This window comes from Anser anser (genome assembly GCF_964211835.1).
Source record: "Anser anser genome assembly, chromosome: 2".
NCBI lineage: Eukaryota > Metazoa > Chordata > Aves > Anseriformes > Anatidae > Anser > Anser anser.
Genome location: NC_139721.1, coordinates 89802488 through 89822473, shown reverse-complemented (window position 1 = coordinate 89822473; position 19986 = coordinate 89802488). Strand labels below are relative to the sequence as shown.

General features: G+C 38.9%; 1 protein-coding gene across 16 annotated transcripts in view; it reads right to left on the bottom strand.

Annotated features, from left to right (window-relative positions):
* Positions 1-19986, bottom strand: part of FARS2 (phenylalanyl-tRNA synthetase 2, mitochondrial) — a 260594-nt gene that overhangs the window by 166130 nt on the left and 74478 nt on the right. For all 16 annotated transcript variants that reach the window (XM_083826153.1, XM_083826161.1, XM_083826151.1 and 13 more), the window contains one exon: positions 16102-16233. In XM_083826153.1, the coding sequence (XP_083682279.1) occupies positions 16102-16233 (132 nt within the window). The remainder of the gene's footprint in view (positions 1-16101; positions 16234-19986) is intronic.

The window sequence follows — 19986 nt, the reverse complement described above, 5'->3', positions numbered from 1 at the left end:
ATAATGCGTCAGTTCAAGTGCAGCGAGCCAATCACATGTTACGAGAAAGAAAAACAATCCTTGCAGAAAGAAAATTTGTGGCTATTGGAAAAAGCCCTGTGGATCTCAGGGAGTCCATATATAACACTGGAACATAATTTACTCAATGTTTGTTTTGCTTCCTCCAGCTTGGAGCTTCGCAGGTGAAAAGAAGAACAAAAGGCAAGCCCAGCACTATCAAACTTTTCTAAGCCAGAAGACTGAACTCTTCAGAAAACAAAGTTGTAATGAAAAAGCACATAACAAGAAATACATAAAGCACAGAGTTATGCTCCAAGTGGAAAGCGACAAGATAGCGGTAATATTGCCCTTACTGAGGACAAACAACCGAAGTGCTGGTCTTTCTCAGAGTAGATGGCCAGGTGGCACTGGACAAGTCACTTCATTGAGTTATGGTCCAATTTCCCCTTCTGTAAAACATGGTGAATAATACAGCTCTTATTTAAAAAAGAAAAAAATCACTGTTAAGGCATTCCAATGAAAAAATGCTACATAGCAGCACCATTTTTATCATCATCCAACGGAGGGCATCTAAGCAGAACAACAGATTAGTTACATTTCTTTCACTGAGGACAGTCAGAAGCACTGCTTAATTAAGAGACTAATTAATAGAATTACGCTATCCCAATATACCTAGACCCTCCTTTCTGGTTCATCAAACAGAGGATTTAGATGATGGACGCACTTCAGCAGCTGAAGACGACACAGTGTTAGCACACCTACACATTAACACTTTCTCAAAGCTATGGAACCTACTAGAAATGATCCAAGTCTGGATCGGTGCCACAGAAGCATGTCTTAAGGCTATTTATATGATTGCCAATGGTGAGTGAGATTTTCCAATAAGGTAGGACTCCACCTCAGGAAATTTAATCTGTTAAGGAATAATGAAAGAAAAAGGAATGTAAGGTCTTGGGAGAATATTGGTCTTCCATATACTCCTTTCAAGCAATCCGACTTTACAGCTTACATTCCGTTTTTCAGTTGGCATGTCCTTAGAAGCACTAAAGAAAACAAAAACCCAACAGAACAAACAAACAAAAGAAACCCACCTAATTTCATTTAGGAAACAAACAAACCACAAAAACTCAGTGCTGACTCTTCAGACCTTTTCTCTGCTTCAGTTACAGCTGCTAGCACATCTTAAGCTTCAGAGGTGAAGAAACTGACACTCCAACTCCAACGCTCAACTCCTCATACTGATTTTTAATACAGCTTTTTATACCAGTCCCACACTGAACCTCATCATGACTCCTCATCATGCTTTTTCGTTCTCCCAGAGAAAGACCTCAGCTTCCATTTAACACCTCTGTAAACATGACAAGCAAGTCCACACAGAGGATTATCCAAACTGAAGCTGTCATTCTACAAGAACAGACTGGGAGTTGAGCAAGAAAATCGAAGTCAACAGAGCAGGGCTCAGGCCCTCAACAGAAGCCTTCCATCACCTCTCAAACACCTGTGCTGGCCAAAGCATGTATCTGGAACCAGGAGCAGAGCAAAGCCTGGGACAAACTCGAGCCCACTGAATTCACAGATTTGCACAAGACTTCCACAGGTAGTGGAGGAGAACAGAGCTTAGGAGCTCGTGCAGGTGTCTCCCCTACTGTCACACTTCCTTGACAGTTTCCTCTGCTGTGGTTTGAAAATCATCTCCGGGCTGTCCTTCAGCTGCCTGCATACTTGCTGCAATTACTCCCTTCTACTACGAAGCTTTTTGGGTGTCTCCAGGGAGCCCGGAAAGGCCCTGCTAGCTCTGTGTTCCACAAACATACAGAACGCATGAAAGAAATTACAGACTCAGTGCCCCTTAGTTCACCTTCCTTAAACTCCACCTGTGAATTGTACAGTCACAGAGCTTTTCCCTAACTTAAGGTGTATGCATTTTTCTTCAACCCCCATGAGAAGAGAGATGATGAAAGGGAGGTGGGAGTAAAGCAGCAAAAGGGTCACTGTAGAGGAACTCTAGCTTTTTCATATTTGAGCCTTTCAAGGAAAAAGTTACTGATTTTCTCTTCCTGCCAAGTATCATAAGGCAGCAAGGTCATTGCAGGGGAACATTGACTTTTTCAAATTTGAGCTTTTCAAGGAAAGAATTAATGATTTTCTCCTACTGAAGAGTATAACACCTGCAGGTGTGATGGAAAGCACTGAAGACGAGAGGCTGTCTGTTGGAAGTGAGTAAAGGATCTGTGCCTTTTTGGCTGATTGCAACTGTGCATTTCACCTGTAAGAGTGATTATGTTAATTTAGTCTAAGAAAACAATGCCAACCTGATCCCACAGTCCAGGCAACCGTTGCGTGTAGCTGCTGTTTCTTCCCTTTCCCTGAAAACTTTTAAACATGCTGGGACAACTTAACGAAGAACAACAGAATGGGGGAGGTCTCTGACAGCTGTTAGAAGTTTGACGTAATTATTGACCCATGAAGAAGCAAGAAGGTGAGATTACTCTCTGATATCAGACCTACAGAAAATGATCAGCTTTGCTACTTCTGGAACTGCTTGTAAACTCGGTTCAGTATGACCTGAATTTCTATCCACCTCATCTTCTAATTCTTTTTAAACAATGCTTTCATAAAAGTATCTGGTAGAAAACTCTAGAGTGATGGCAGTGATTATGAATGGTCTGTAACACGTTAAAGAGGCAGTTAACTGCCATATCTGTGTAAATATTATGTCCACTGACAATCATTCATACCCCCTATTCCCCCTCCCCTGTATTGAATATATCATGCTTCTATGACAGCCACAAAGGTGACAAACAGATCTACTGATGGAGCACTACAAAAAATCACTTTATTTGATTTTCACTGAATTACAGTCTTATCATATTGAGTGCTTCCTTCTCTCCATCCCAGGACTACAGGTTTGCTTCTACTGAGATTATTTCTTATTGATTAACAGTAGAAAAACAGAAACATCAAAATGATACCTTTTTTGATCTAGAAGCTCAGCATCACATGCTGTCAAAACAAAACAAAGAAGCATCTTGTTCCTTGCCCCATTAGGACAGCAGCTCCTAGGATCACATTTAAAGAAACCAGAGATTCACGAGCACATCACTCTCATCACCTGGCTACTATTAAAAAACAAAACCACATACATGGTAGAGAACAACTCAGCAGACTCTGCAGAGGGTGCTACAATATTTGTCTAACGTTTGCTCACAGCTCTTCCAATCAGCCACATGCAGAACATGACAAATGCTTATGCACAGACTGATTTCTTTCACTATTCATAGAATCATGGAATGGTTTGGGTGGGAAGTGACCTTAGACACCATCTTGTTCCAACCCCCCTGCCATGAGCAGGGACACTTCCCACCAGACCAGGTTGCCCAAAGCCCCTGGATGGGGGGCTTTGGGGCCTGGCCTTGAACACCTCCAGGGATGGAGCACCCACAGCTTCTCTGGGCAACCTGTGCCAGTGCCTCACCACCCTCTGAGTGAAGAATTTCCTCCAAACATCTAATCTAAATCTTCCCTCTTTTAGTTCAAAACCATTCCCCTTGTCTTGTCATTGTCTGCCCAAGAAAAAAGTTGTTCTCCGTCTTTTTTATAAGCTTCCTTTAAGTATTGAAAAGCTGCAATGAGGTCTGCCCAGAGCCTTCTCTTCTTCAGGCTGAACAGCCCCAGCTCTCCCAGCCTTTCTTCGCAGAAAAGAATCTACCATACATCTATTGAAGTGTGAAAGCCAATAGCAACACAGGAAAAATACATCTATATTTTTAAAACTACCGCATGATTAAGTACACCTTTAGATGGGTTACATGAACTCTAGCTTCCTGTTTTGGAGTGCCTATACTAAACTCATACTTTCTTAGTTAGTTCCTAATGCTCATGGACCTATGAAACATGAGAGCTGCAATCCAGCTAAATTATTAAATTTCCCCTAAAAATGGCTAGAACCTCAGATTTCAAGGAACCATACAAATAAATATCCACAAGAGGGCAGACATGGGACAATCTGCCCCTCATAAGCAGACTACCTAAAGGAAAGTAGCCTTTCCTTTATAAGGTGAATTTTGGCTCCTACTAAATAAATAAAAATAGCAGCAGCAAGTGCCAATACAGGTAGAGTACAGTTTTCCTATTTAAGATCACCAGCTTTTACTCAATAAGAATAAAAAGTAATTTAGCACTTGTAAACATGAGTAATTCTGCCCATCTTGGTTGTAATACAAGGGCTTCTAGTACAATAGCAGCAATATTTTGGCAAATAGTTTCTACCATGAGACATGGCAGTATTGTATTAAGAATATGCTGTCCCAGAGACGAAAAAAGGATTCCAGTCAAGAGCTTACCTTCGACTGTCACTTCTGAAACATGCTAAGTCTGAACTAATACGAGAAAAAGATTCCCCTCACTGAACTTGTTCTTTTGGAATAATTCATTAGCTAAATACTTTCCAATCCATATGGTCAAAGATGAACTCCTAACTGTAGTCTCTTGCCTTATTTAAATGAATCCTAATAACTTTTCTTCTACTACAGTCAGCACTGCTGTTTTGCGTCCATCACTGTTCTATAAGAAAACTCAATAAATCCACTTCAATTATTGTTTTTAAAAACAGGAAAAGCTCTAATGACAATGTCAGAGACAATCTGTCAGTAGCACAAAGACAACCAGTACTGTAGAATGAGCAGCTCACACTTCAGAATAAGAAGGGGCAGCAATTCTCAAGGCTGAAAGAATCACTATTCTGCTGTGGTTTTTTTTCCTGTCTCCACACAATTTTAAGATAAAGAGGAGATAAACTTTATTGTTTTTTGTAGGGTGAGGAGCTGAAGAGGACTAAAGCTGTTGCTACCAGCTTACAGGCTTTTTGTTGGGAAATTTTGTTTGTTTCTTCTTTGTTGTGTTTTAATTTATCTTGATAAAACCCAGAGAATACTGAGCTTGCCAAGACTTTCAAGCATTCAGCTAAGATTTTAAAATAATCTAAATGGCCTTTGAAAGCAAGCAAAGAAACAGGCCCTGCCCCAGAATCTCTCCCCTCCTCTGTCCCCACTTGGCCCAAAATAAGATGGGTACCGGGTTACCTCCACAGTTACCTCTTAAACTGCATTTGTTGTTACATACAGAAGTTTCGCGGGACTACATCAGAACATTTAGGATCAAACTTATTACTGATGCTCACTACATAGTCAGATTACAAAATTTATGGCATCTGTTCTGTTCAGAGAAAAAAAAAAAAGAAGACTGCTGTAATATCTATTAGTAATCTGTCACTGTTATTTACATGGAGAGAAGTGTTAATATAGGCTGGCATTTTTCCCTGATTCATTTCAGGTGCAGCAAACTCCACTCATAACTAGCTGGTACACTGCCTTGAATGGGCTATCTCTAATCCATAGCTGTGCTGCGGATATGCTCCAGCAGCACGGAGGTGCCAAACCTGTTCCAGACTCCTTCCTTCCTTCTGGAAACTCAATCATCCCTCAAAGCATAATCACTTCCTTCACAACACCTTCTTAATCAAGTGCTGTATGTTTTATCTTCTCTACTACTCGTAGAGATTTTCTGTTTATGAATGATCAACTGCAAAGCAAATCTGGGCATCTGAAGGTGAAACCCAAGCAAATTCAAGCTAAGATATTCTTCGCAATACAAGCAACATGAAGACCTTGACAAATGGTACAGAGGTGGGAAGGCCGAGCATCTGTACACCTTCACTGGTTTGCTATTTTCTTAATACTTAAAAAAAAAAAAAAAAGTGGTGATGGGGAGAGGCACGTATTTCAGCCTCCAGCAGGCACACAGGAGAATTGCATTCATCCATTCTGCTCACCAGCTAGAAATCTGAAAGACAACAAATGATGCACAGTAGCAACACCCTAACAAAAATCTCTCCCTCCAGAAAAGAGAAAGCAAGTGTCTGTGATCTAGTAAAGAGAAATACTTCCTGAAATGCTCGATCTAATCTCAGCTGAATTAAAACTATCTCAGCTGAGCTTTATGTAGCAGAGTAAGGAACAGTTAGTGACATGCCTGTAAAATTTCTTCTCCACCCTCTGTTGGGTAGCCCTGATAAATGTCCTGGGAATGGCAAAAATGAATATTACAGCGTAACAAAAAAACCCACAGGGTATCCTAGACTGATGAAGAATTATATTAGGCTCATTGGACTAACTCCTGGCTGATTAAAAACATTCAGCATTCATCACATAACCATGTGGTAATTCAATACTATTATTTGGCAGTATTTTCATTTGCATAAATAAAGCCAAGGGAAACACCTCCTCTGTGCTATAAACTGTTGCTCTTCAAGGTTTTTGAGAGTAGCACTTTCTTTTGCTTGGGAACTGCTTAATAAACTACATCCATCATTATTTAGCCTTCTCTTGTGTGTGGTGCTCTAGTCCTGCTGCTGGATCCCATGGAGACAAATCATACTGAATTACTAAACCTTTAATTTACTTTTGATTAAAAAAATAAAGGGAAGGAGAGGCAATACATACATGCGGGCAAACTGCTTCAAATGCAATATAAACATTAGAAGATGCAGCTACACATTCTACCACCTCTTTTTTTTCTTTCTTTCTTAGATTGCAAATGGACTAAAATCAGCCTCAAATGCTAGGCAGTAGCTTTCATTGCTAGACAGAAAAAAGTACCATGCAGCAGACAATCAAATAACCACTCTCGCTGGTTTCAAGATTAATGTTAGACTGTGTTAACACTTTTCCACAGACATTTTTAGGCAGTAGAAAATGAAGCATGAAGACAAAGTAGTTTTCCAAATTGTGAAGATAAGAAACATAAATTCCAACTAAAAGTGTGGTCTTGCACCATGAAAGGGAAATTATCCTCTAAATCCATTGACAGCAGTACTCTAACACTCAACTGGCAAAATCATATGGAGCCACAAACTCAAATGGCCATCCAACTTCCATAATAACTACTTACTTCAAAATCCAATCCTCTACTTGCTTCCCCACAAAATATCCCTGTAAATAAATAACACACATCTCAGAAATAGGTGTAATAGAATTGTCATAAAATGGAATACTATATTTGTTCATTCTACACAAACACATACAGATTGGGAGTAAGCTTATATTAATTCTTTTTGAAGAACACCAATTCTAACATACATAATGAGTCTGTCAAAGGTAATAAAATCAGAGAAAGCAACATTTCAAAAAATTTTATGGGTTCCTTCTGTATGAAAAACTAGATGAAAAAACAGCTTTAAAAATAGAGCTGTAAATTAAGGAGGAGACAACAGGCAAGTTATCTTTACAAGAAAAAGGGGAAGGTGGAAGCAAGGTATAACTTCATAATACAGCACACACATCAGACCTGGTGGTGTAGCCCTGGGTAGCAGAACAAGAGAAATAAATAAAAATAATAATAATATATACTTTGGTTAACTGCAGCACCACCTCTGTGCAACTCTTTTCTGTTTCAGTTTACTTATCGAGGCAAGACCAAGTCTTCCCTTCCAGGCATCTCAAAAGAAACCAAAACAACATCAAATCCAAAAGGCAATCTTAACCAAAGCGGGAAATAAAGTCTCCTTGATTTCTTCTTCTAGTAGAAAGAAGAGAGAAGAAAGATTTTCTGTACAAAAATGATCCCAATCCAAAAATGCAAACTCCTTAGAACCTGCAAAGTCCTGAGAGTCTGGATCACATGGAAGAAATAAGGGGCAGTGGGTACAAGCTGCACCAGCGATATAGCGATTGCACTTAAGAGGAAAATTTTTCACTGTGAGAACAATCAATCATTGGAATAATCTCTCCAAGGTTGTGGTGGATTCTCCAACACTTAAGATTTTTAAGGTTCTGCTAGACAAGGTGTTAGACAATCTTGTCTAGGCCCTGCTTTTACCACAAAAGGGATTCCTAAAAGCCACCCAGGTGACTATAGTCTGAGTTCCTCTCCTTGTACACATAAAGGCTGGATCACCATACATTTTGGAGGGAAAATCAGGTCCTCTGCACTATTACTTGTTCCCTTCAAAACTGGTCAGCACTGTCTTAGGCACACATTTCTTGAGATGTGCCATGCACATACATTTCTGGGTATCTGCATGAAATACTGCAGAATACAGACAAAAATTCAATCACATCTTTCTCTAAAAACCCACAATTCCACACCAGCTCCATATCTGACTGGCTAAAGCAAGGTCTCAGGGGCTGCCAGCTCAGTGGAGCATCTCTGGAATTAGCCAGCTGTGACAATCTGTTTTCCTGTTTACACCTGGGGGGGTAGAGGGGACCACAAAAAAAATTGTAATAGGCCAAATTTGTCTCATTTTGTATTTATTTGGTCACTTGTCTTTTGTCTCTATTTGTGTGCATACATACACACACGTTTACCTGTATTTATGTATGTGCAGATGTAATCACTAGGATAAGCTGAGACAAAGGTGACTCAGAAGTTGAGATATAAACCTACAGCTTGGATTCAACTCCTCTTTCTGCAACAGACAACTTCTGAGACCCTTGGGAAGTCACCCAAACACAGATGCTTCCTAATTTCCCATTAATTTCATTTAATCTGAAACACTGCCTCTTTGTGGGGTATTCACGTTACCTTCAGGTACCTGCCTAAATTAGGAGAGGAGGCTCCCCCTGCAGCCAGTCCCAGAAAGAGGCTGCTCGGCAGAATGATCCAGAAAAGAAGGCTGAGTCATGCCTTCAAAGCACAGTGGAAGACCTCCTTTCTCTACAGAGTGTATGAGCAGAGTGTAGGAAAGCTAACTCTCTCGCAGAGGCTGCTAACACCTGTGCCTGCAGCATGCCTGGGTGTGTGTCAGCCTCCCGTGTACTTCAGTTCTAGTCCATAAAACAGGGATGACGAAACTTCCCTGTCTCATAATGGTCTTGGGAGAATAAGTACAGGAAAGACTGGGAGACGTCAGGGTGCTGCTGCAGTGATGTGGTTGCATAGGAGACAGGCAGTGACCTAAAAAGAACAGATTTCAAACACTGAAAGGTTTGCAATGGAGAACTGTGATTTAAGTCTGCTGTGCAGGGTTTGCTTTGGATGTACTGTGTGGGAAGGACTAGCCCACCCATCAGACCCTATCCTTGCTTTTATCCTGTGTTCTGGGTAGGCCCCAGCTGCTCAAGACACCAATAAACCTCTATAACTTTAATTTCACCTTGAAGCATTGCAGGAACGTATTTTAAATGCATTATATTTACCCTTATACACTATACCCATATACACACATGCAGCTTTAACTATTTCAAGGTCCCCACAGAGAGCTGTTAGCATAGATAGAACATGGGTCTGCATACTATTTAAGCCACATGCACCATCTGCTCCAACATTTTAATGTAATTTACCAGGCAAGAGCTGAACAGGAAAAAATTGCTAGATGAAAGATATTAAATTTCCCCGTCCTCAAAACACCCCCTGCTGATTGATACATGAACCTAACTCACCCATAACTAAAATTTGATTTAAGAATATATTCATAAATTTAAAAACAAACTCCCCCCTATGTCTGCAAGGTAATATGAACATAATTTTTTTTGTTAACTACTAATTTACGGCCCACAAAGAATTGTCCAAATCTGATAATCCTTTTGGAAAACAAAACAAAACAAAACGGCAAAAATGAGTGGACAGGTTAAAAACTTAAAATTGTTGTTTTGCTTCAGGCAGCAATTTTGAGGATCTTCAATAAACGATTAAAGATTTTTTTTTACTGCAGCATTGCAGCCAGGGAAGTTCTCCTTGTCAAGTCTTGTATTTGGGTGAAGGTGGCAGCCCTGGGCCAAGTGCTATTTAAATTTTGGAAATAAGTCTTGCCACTGATCTGTAAAAAGGCTTCTAAATGGCAAAAAAAATTACACTTCGAGAATCGGGCTTCACCAAAGAGTACACTCATGAAAAATAAACTTCCACCTTTTAAAACAAAAGCAAGGATTTGCAGAAATCACAACAAACTCCCTTCTTTGTGTTCAACAGTATTCATGAAGATGTTTTGACAAGGTTGACAATTTCTTCTTCATGAAAAGTGCATACAAAATTAACGAGAAATATCAGAAAAAAAACACCTTTGTTATAAATTCAGGATATGATGCTCAGTTTCAAGACCAAGAGTAGCCAGAAACTTTTAAAGCTGTAACTGTATGCAAACTGTTAAAGTTTCCTTCAGAGTCTTTCCGAAGGCCCAGTGCCTGCTCAGTTCCTCGCTAAAGCCATGATGATCTCCTGCTAGTCATGCTGGAAAACTGAAATACACTGCCGAACCTCTACACCATTGCCTATTACATTCAACTTCAAGCTGACAATTTAAAAAAGGAAAAGAAAGAAAAAGGGAGGGGGGAGTTTCTTAAGTGTGTATCAGTGTTATTTTCTGATGGGTAAGGAAGAAAAAGCCTATACACAGCAAGAAAGTCTCACCAACTCTTCCTGCAGGTAGCCTAAATACAGCTGCCCTCATGATTTATCATCTTGGGAAACGAAAAAACAACCTGAACACCCACCCAGAGGTGAGCAACTGCTTTACAGAGTGCTTCAGACCACCCAGCACTTCAAAATCAAATGACAGAAAATTCCACAATGACAGCTAAAAACAAAGGTCCTGTTTTCAGCTCAGGAAACCGAGAGCTGCAAGTGTGAATCAGCATATCTACGTCATGTTCCGCTCTTGAGGCACCTGTCTGTGCTACTGTAAGAGTCAGGATACAGTCATGTACCCACCTTAGGTCTGATGTGCCATCCTTAGGTTATTTTCCTGCAGTACATCAGAAACTCAAATACATCAAGAAGAGTCTTACAAAAAAAAATATGGAATTGTCTATTGTGTCCGTCTCCCCCCTCCCTTTTTTTTAAATGAATGGGAGATTTTTTGTTTCTTCGTTTGAGGGTAAACTTCAGTAGTCCAATTTTCATGCTTCTGTCCCAAGCTAACGTATTCTGCAATAGTGAGCACGGAGAACATTGCCATTGATTTCAATCAGCAAAGGATCACACCCTAACTGCTTCCAATTTCACAGGTACTAAGCAACACTATGATCACCGCCTCTGAGTAAGCAGCATCCTATATTCAAAGGTTTTAATCATATAACTCCATACAGACCTGGGAACTTCAGCACCCACCAATGAACACAATCTTTGTGAATCTTGGGTAACAAATTCCTGAAGCACAGAAATAAATACCTTACGTGATGTTAACTGACGTCAGTTCTACTGTACCATAGAATTTCTTCATCTCTTCATGGACCTAAAACTGAGAATACTTGCTACTATACTGTAAAGTTTCTGTATTTTTCCAGTGTTATCCAGACTAAAAACTATTTTTCTTTACATTAAAATGCATATAAAACATTCCTATTAAAGTTACGTAGTCAGGTGCAGTTTAAGATGAAAAAAGTGCACATAAAAATGAAAAATTAAACAGTACAATAAGTTAGATTTTATACTTATTGAATATTAGATTATAATAGAGATCTCCTATGTTCACATTACAGTAAATAGCTGCTCTAGTTTAGCGCTGTCAGCCTTAGGGGAACATGTAACATCATTTGTTACAATCCTGTGCATCTTTGCAGTAAGTGCATATTTTTTCCACAATTATATAAAACAGTCATAGGGTGAATGTTTTACTTTTCTTTTAAAAATAGCAAATATCACTGTTAGAAATAGTAAATATCACCATATTCTCCATTTGGTCAGAAAAGACATACCCAAATACAAACAACTCGTATTAAAAATACTCAGTAGCTGGACTGGCTTTAATGCAAATGGTATTTACACTGCCTACCAGCTTTTATTTGCTCATCCACACACCAAGACAACAGAAACCTTACTCACTGTTAACACATAAAATCTGAATGGTTCAGAAGAGTGGATCATCCCCACTGCCTAGTGAATGACTAAGAATGAGGCTGGCTAACCCTCCTGGGCAAATCCTAAACTGGTTTAACATACAAACTTAAAGGTGAGATAAAGCACTGTGGAAACCCACAAAATATAAAGCAACAAGTTGCCACAAAAAAAAAAAAGTGCTGGTTTGCTGCCTGCCATATTTGGGTTCTTTACTACATCTACGCTGTGGAGATCTACGTCAGAAACTGGAAATCTAGCTTATTAAGAAGCATGCGGAGGGAGCAGGGGAGAAGGAGAAGCCTACAGAGTCTCTTTGCAGACCTCAGAAGGAAAAAAGAGCATAGCAGAAAGACAGGTGATGCAGCAGAGTACTATCAATACATTTGAACTGATTGACCAGTTTTTCCCTATAACAAATACGTTTCTATTTACACATACTAAATGTCTGAATCACATTCAATTTTAAAGTGAAATCAAAGAAGGGTTCCTTCCCAAACATATGAAGGCATCAGAAACTTCAACAAAATAATCTCTTTTAGAAAGCAGCAATCTAACAAATGTAATGCCAATCTCAATTCCACGGGGCATTAAAGCAACAATGGCATTCTTCAGTCTAGACTAAAAATCTTAATAGGATCTGTCAATACCATCAAGATTTGTTGCACGAGGAGGGTGATTGCTAAGGAACTACAGAGAAGTAATTTCACGAAGGAAGATGTCACTGAAGGATCTGCCACTGTGATATCACCTTCAGCCAGCATAAAGACACAGCTATTCAAGGCCGAATATCTTGGCCCTGCTGTGGCAGGGTCCTTGTCTTTTAATCCATCCATAAGGCATAATCAGTTCTTCTGCTATCATAGATAGCTAAGAAACAAAACAAAACTGAAAAATAAATACATAAATCATCTATGCTGGCTGTTTAAGTTACAGCCACCATCAGTCACCAGACACATGCAGCTTCTGCTTTGAGTGATTGCTTCTGATTGCCTTACAAACCAGTCTTACATCAACGGGCAGTAACACATACAAAAAAAGGATTTGAGGATTTTGAAGGCAAAAAGCTATCTTCCCTTCCCTTAGGAAAATATTTTCTTATGGAAGGAAAAACAATGCTTGCCAACAAACATCAGATCTCAGAAGCGTGCACTGTAATAGTCAATATCAAGCAAAAACCCCAAAAAATCATAAAACAAAAATCCAAACCTGCAAGATACTAGAAATGATACAGATCACAAAAAAAATAAAATTTCTGCAAATTCATCAGTTTATTCTCCAGTTTTTTTTTTTATCACCAAGCTTTGCAGCACGCCATAAAAAGATCTTTCTGCATTTACCTGGTAAACTGGCACACCAAGAGTGAAATACTCTTTCAGCACAAATTTATCCAGCCAAAAATGAGTAATGCTTCTCTTTCATTCAGTCCTACTGAGGTGTTTTCTCGTAGAGCCCATGAAGAGATTGAGATGGGAAGAGGCAATTTGCAGTGCCTATTCTAGACACCTGACAATGGAAAGATACAGAGCAGGGAGGTGTAGGCACCAGCATTTACTCCCTGGTCAAGGGAAATATACCTGTAGGGTGAGTCAGAGCACTGAAGATAGATACTTCATGTTAGGCAATGTGATATGCATCTGTAGTTAAGGAATTCTGTTATCAGTGAGCAAATAGGGTGTGTGTGTTGGGGGGAAGCTAGTGTTTTTCTATAAATATATTACAGACCTATATTACTGTATTCCTTCCAAGTAGTCCACCTTAGAGTTTTTTGTTTGGAAATCTCTATTGACTGAAAATAGCGCTGCCTCCTATAAAGGTGAACAGACAGTACCTGGAAGAAAAAGTGAAAGGACGGAGCTCTTTGGAAGTGCCAGGCCTCCTTCCCTAGTTTGATAAAGATCTTATTCCTTGCTGATCTGAACTGGTTTAAAACTGAAGGCTTTAAAACCAAATCTTTGGTGTTTCAAAGATGGGACCAGAGTAATAGTTAATACCTATTGATTGCGGATACTAGAAGCATTAGAGACATTCTAAAGGTAGCAGATATGTATTAAGAAAACACTTCTGTTCAAGATAGTTTTAGAGGATACTCAAGTCCTAATAGTGAGGGGAAAAAAAAAGATGAAGGAGATAGGAAAAAAAATGTTCACCTTCATTCTGTGGAAAAGAAAATCTTCTTTCTGGACTTCTGCATTTTCAGTTTTGGGCAAAGGCAGATTGCTGCCACACCACACAAACAAACATGCACAAAAAAGCAACTATGGGTTAGTGCAAACCTGGCTTCACCATAAAAAGATGCAGTTTGGCATGCCAGGAACCTACTGGGGTTTTAAATTGTTGTGAAAGAGGATTAAAGAAAAGAATGCTCTGAGCAGTAGTAGGCAGGGAGGGCTTGTGTTTGACTCCTTACTTGTCTGAAAATGTGAACTACCTTGTCTGCAGTGCTACTTTAAATCAAATAAGCTAATTGTTAGCTAACACAAATTATGACCACACTTCTTCCTCACTACAAGTAAACAGATCCCAATGCTTCAAAAAATACATTAGATTCAGATTCTGTAAGCAGGTATTTTTGCAATTACCAGAGGGAGCTGAAAAACAAAAGCATGGCTGCATAAAGTGAAACTCCTAAATGAAGTGAAAAATGATTGGCACTTCTTCAACAGTTTCAACCCTCTAAAAATATCTTGCTAATAAAGGAAAAGAACCTCTCCTTTTGTTTTTTTTTTTGTTTGTTTTTGTTTCCAATTAATAATACAAATTCACAAAGTGTTCAAAAGCTAGACTTGAATTAATAAATTCTTGTTTTCTTGGAAGATTAGAATTACAATAAATAGGAGAGTTTTGGTGCAGAAGGGATATAATGTTGAAGACAGTAATTCAGAGAGCTGAGAAAGAGCTGAGACAGATTAAATTGAAAATTTTGACTGCTGTAGAAACCTGCCTGTTGGCATTTCATGTACATTCATTCATACACACACACACACACACATTCAGTAATTGTTTTGGGGCCATAGTTTAGCTCTCCTCACACACATTAAAAGAACCTAAACATAAGAACTGAGCAGCATAAAAGCTTTTCAAGAAGAAAGTCTGGCCATTAGCATATTACATCTGATCAAAATAATATTACACAGCAGTCTTTCACTTCTGAGGCTGATCAGAACCTGTGTTATATTTACCACACAGTGAACACAATAGCCTGATAAAGTACATTAGCATAAAGCATTAACCCATTGGTGAGAAACTCTGGAAAAGGATTCATCTCTATTAAAGTAAAATGATCGCATTAAGATATATGCAAGCTTTGAAGAAAATAAAGCAATGCCAAATAACTGGGGCCATTTATAGGTATCATACTTAGACTTCAAAAGAAAGTATTTAGAGCACATTAAAACACAATAGCTTTGCAAACCAACTACAATGAAATCAACTGAGTGTTCTATAGCTATATGAAAGCGTGCCTGTGAGAATTAAATGGATCATATTCCAAAAGGCTCCCACACCTAATAACTAGTACTGAAAGACACTGAATGATGGAGGTCTGAGCACTGCCCTGTGCTTAAGCAGAATTGCCTATTGCCACTAAAAAGACAAGCATGTTAAATTCTCACTGTGAAAATAATCAGAAAAAAAAAATCTCCTCTCCTTCCTTGTACTCATATATAAATTTTAGAAAGCAAATCGTCATGTGACATTTTACTGTAATAATTCCAATTTAAATCATGTGGATCTTAACGAAATTTACAACCTCATACTAACAAAGCTGAGGGTAAAAGAAAAAAATCAGAACCAAAAAGCAACCTACCATTTACCCAGCAACTAACTAGCAATATGATGATTGAAGTCACTTTCCTTTTTCTACACTTTAGAGATACAGGAACACTCTCATATTTCAAATACTACAGGATGGTGTTTGCTCACGATACCTTAAAATCATAACTGTGCGTGCACTTGACTTCTCTTGGAAGTCAGAAAAATGCACAACCTAATTCATCAGTTTCTCTTTTAAAGCTGAGATCCGTCTGTCTCCTTATCGCAGAAAATGAAAGACAAACTTTCTGTTTGCAGGCTCCAGCTCACTCAGTTGTTACACTCAAATCACAGCATGGAAGGTCTGCCTTCCACCTGAGGACTATCTGTGGCAGCTGCTGCTAACAGAGATGCCTGCACTCACCAGGAGAAAGGGGGGCATTTCAGGCTGTGAAACTGATTGCACTGGAAGTGTTTGCTAATAGAGATGTCAATGAAGTAAAGGAGTTTCAGTACCTGAGTTAACTAGCTGCTGCTCCATGACCCCACAGCCCAGGACCTCCAGCCATTCTCCTTGGAAGTTGATCTCCATCTCAAAGGAAGGGTGAGTAAACGGGAAGGAACAGTCTACCCATCTGACTTGCAGTCCTGTAGTAGTGTAAAAAATAAATAAATATAAAGGGTGTATGCATAAAAGGCCATCCCTCCAACCATCTGTAAAACTTGCCCTTCAACTAATGACACCAATTACAGCAATCCAGAGAAAATAAATAGCAAACAAACTAATTTACAACACTTGTGCAAGGCAATAAATCTTAAAACTTGTGGAAAAAAATGACCATGTCTTCCCTAATATGAAAAACACTTTGTGCAATTCAAGCACCCTTTGAAACCAAATCTATCATTTGTCAAACTCTAGCAGCCACCTGGCATAGAATGAAAATGAGCCAAGATCATTGGAAAGTCAGTAATTTTGTTATTCTCTGCACCAGGAAATGACTAACTGCTCCTCACAGAAAAAACTAAGTCTTAAATTTTCCATTGCATTTTGCTTATCAGCTAGGCAAGCAATTTTTTTTCATCAGAACCTATTTAAAATATAGAGATATTCTTTCTGTGTATGTTTAAATATAGATGTTAAAAATATATGTCTATACACAAAATTATATGAATATATACACAGGCAGAGAGAGATGTACAGCATTATTTAGGTATGCCACATGCAAACACACACAGAGAACTCTGGACCTGTGGAGCTCCCAAGAGACCAGCTTTAAACTTTGTGTGGATGTGAAGTGCAAGAGTGCAGCGACACTTGCTAATTCTCTCTCCTCCCCACATCTCAAGTCCCACTGAGGAGAGATGGGAACCACCTGACATTGCAGAGCAGCAGAGCCAGAAGAGGGCAAGGTCTACAGCACTGCCAAATGCAGGGCTGTAGTCAAGGCCTTCATTATATTTGACGGGTTTTAGTTCCTGTAATCATTTATACAAGCAATCTGTTGCTAAAGATTTTTCTCTAGCCATTAGGTGCCAGGAAAAAAAAGGTTTCGAAAACATGAACCATAAAAATTCAGAAGAGAATTGAACTGCTAATCCTCTGCACAATGCCTTAACCCCAAGACCATCCTTCCCTTCAGCTAAGCCAAATTCTAACCAGCAGTAGGCTCATTAACAATCAGAGAGGCCCAATTCTGAAAACAAAGGGCAGAGCAAAGGTTGTTTGGGTGATGGCAACTGTTAACACCCCTGGTTTGGTTTGGGGGCTTTGTTTCATAAAAGGAACTTAATGTGAAAACCCATAATTTATATTGAGAGTTCTTCAAATCAAAACATTTGCTGTAGCCTCGAGAATTAGATTTTCTTTGATCATTTCTGAAACATTAGATGTGGCTATAGAAACAGTAAGTTACAACAAAAGTATGTATGTACAGCCAAACCTAAAAGACCTGACAGTTACAAGGTACATTACATCCAAAAAAGAACTTTCAAATGGAGTGGTAGATTTCAAAACAAACACATTGGTACTTCTAAATTTTCTTCTCTCTCTTAAAATTCAACCTCAGTAAGTTTATATGTTATAAAGAAGTGCTTTGATAATTTTACACCCAGAATTCAAAAAATTGGAAGTATTAGCAATTATACCACTTACAACTATACTATGACCTATACAGCAATCACCGTACAGTGTTTTTGTGTACATAATGATAAAAAAAATTACATAGGTGGAAAAAAGTCATGTGTATACAACAGTATGATATGCGGAAAACAGTTTCCAATTTCCCAATCTTTGTACAAATGCATTTTTAATCCTAGGGCTGTACAATTCTGCATTCACTGTGGAGCAAAAACACACAAAATATTTTCATTTAGATTGCAAAATTTGCAACTGCAGCAAGAATGTCATGGAATTTCAAGTAGTTTGATGTTCAGAAACTGTGGTTTCTTTTTAATCATCTAATTACTTTAAAACGAAGCTCAGGAAAAAAAGAAACTATCTGCTTTTCATTCTTAATTATTTTTTTCATCTTTTAAAATTTAAAGTGGGTTGTTTGTCTTTTGGTGGGTTTTTTTGAGTTTTAAGACTTCTAAGTACTTTTCTTAAGGGACACTCATTTTAAATGTAAATATGCAAAAAAGAATAAAACAAATTCACAAGGAAGAAATAACTCTCACCTTCGTTCTGCTCTCTAAATTAAAAGTTAACCCCATGTGACACAGTAATTTTATCTGTCCAGTAGCCAGGACACCCAGGAACACCTCTGCAAAGTCTTCTTCAAGACTTCTGCTTCTGGAAGACTTTACTAAAAAGCAGAGGGCACTCAGCCTTCAGCAAGATCAAGCCTCTCCATAGAGAATCACAGAATAAATGGTTATGTTTATTATTTAGACAAAACATTGTCTTGGTACTCAGCATATTCCCAAGGATTAAAGGACATTGCTCACACCCAGAAAATTAAAACACTAAAGACTTAAAGGATTCTGAAGATCATGCTTTCTGTAGTACTAGATAATTTACTTGATTAGGCCTAATGTATTTCTTCACATAAAGCCTATGGCTGTCCTGGCAAAAAATTATCTTTTCTAGACATTTCAGGAGGCCAAGAGATGCGTATCTGACCTAAAACCCAGGGGTGCACTTAAGAGAGCACAATGCAGAATCTAAACAGTGTCTGATCACTGGATACAAAATCAGTAATTTCACTAGTTACAAGGGATTATTTATATTAGCTCAGCCTCACGATGTCCATGGGAGTCCTTCCAGTGGGCACATGTATGTTAGCAACCTAAGTATCGCATCTCCAATGAGGAAGGAAAGATTTAATAGTTATTGTTATTTCTAAGTAGTGAATCCAGGTAGGAAATTGGTCCTAACTTGCACTCAGAAGCAATGGTCTTATCAGATATTAAACTAAACAAGTATCTGTCAGTGCTAGTCTAATTGAGTCTCATGATGAAGAAGGCTTGACCAAAGGCACTAAAAAAGAAAAGAAAGCAACCAATACATCAAAGCAGTCTATTGCTACACCATGGTGTAGAAGCAACAAACCCAGAGACCCAGATGGTCTTTGCTGACCAGAAATTCTCTTTGTTGCTGTGAGGATTATATTTAGAGAAGGAGTCTGTGGGAGAGAGAGGAAAGCTGTGCAAGAGGGAGGCTAGGGAGAACAGAAGGCATTGAGTCGTGGCCACCAGAGAGGTCAACCGCTAAGTAGCCCACACCTCTAATTCAGCTAATAAAAATTGTCGATGTAAATTATCAGCGTCAATGCACTCTACAGAGATATGAGTACAAGGGTTAAAAAGAAAGAGAGCAATGTGTTTGATTTAAATGACATTCAGTGGCTGTTAGATGACAACTAACAATAGCAGAAATGTTAATTGAAATACAGCATTACTCATCTTCCTACCTTCTCTTACAGGTTCCTAGAAATTTGTTAGGTAAATATGACAATAGTGAACCAGAAAAAGAAAGCTATATTGAGGAGAATCTAATGAAAATACTACAAGACAAAATGAATATATTTAGGGACAGGCTTTCAACCAACACATGAGAAATCTGTATGATCAGCTTTGAGCTCAAAAGCCTTTGCAACTTAACTTGACAAGGCAGCTGACCCTCACCACAAATCTCTTTGCGTTCCAAAATCCCCACTGCTCAGTTCCTGTAGTTCCCCCAGCAGGATAAGAGCTACATTCATTAAGGCTGTCATCTTAGAAGAAATGGGATGAAAGTCTGAGAAGCACTTTTCAACCACCTGGAAACACCCCAAATACACCTGGGTGTAGCGTGTTCCACCTGGCCAGGTGTGAGCCACTGCCCTCTGTGAGACACTTGTGTTGTCACGGGAGACATGCAAAGCACAGCAGCTTGCACCCGAGACTGCTGGTGAGCTGCAG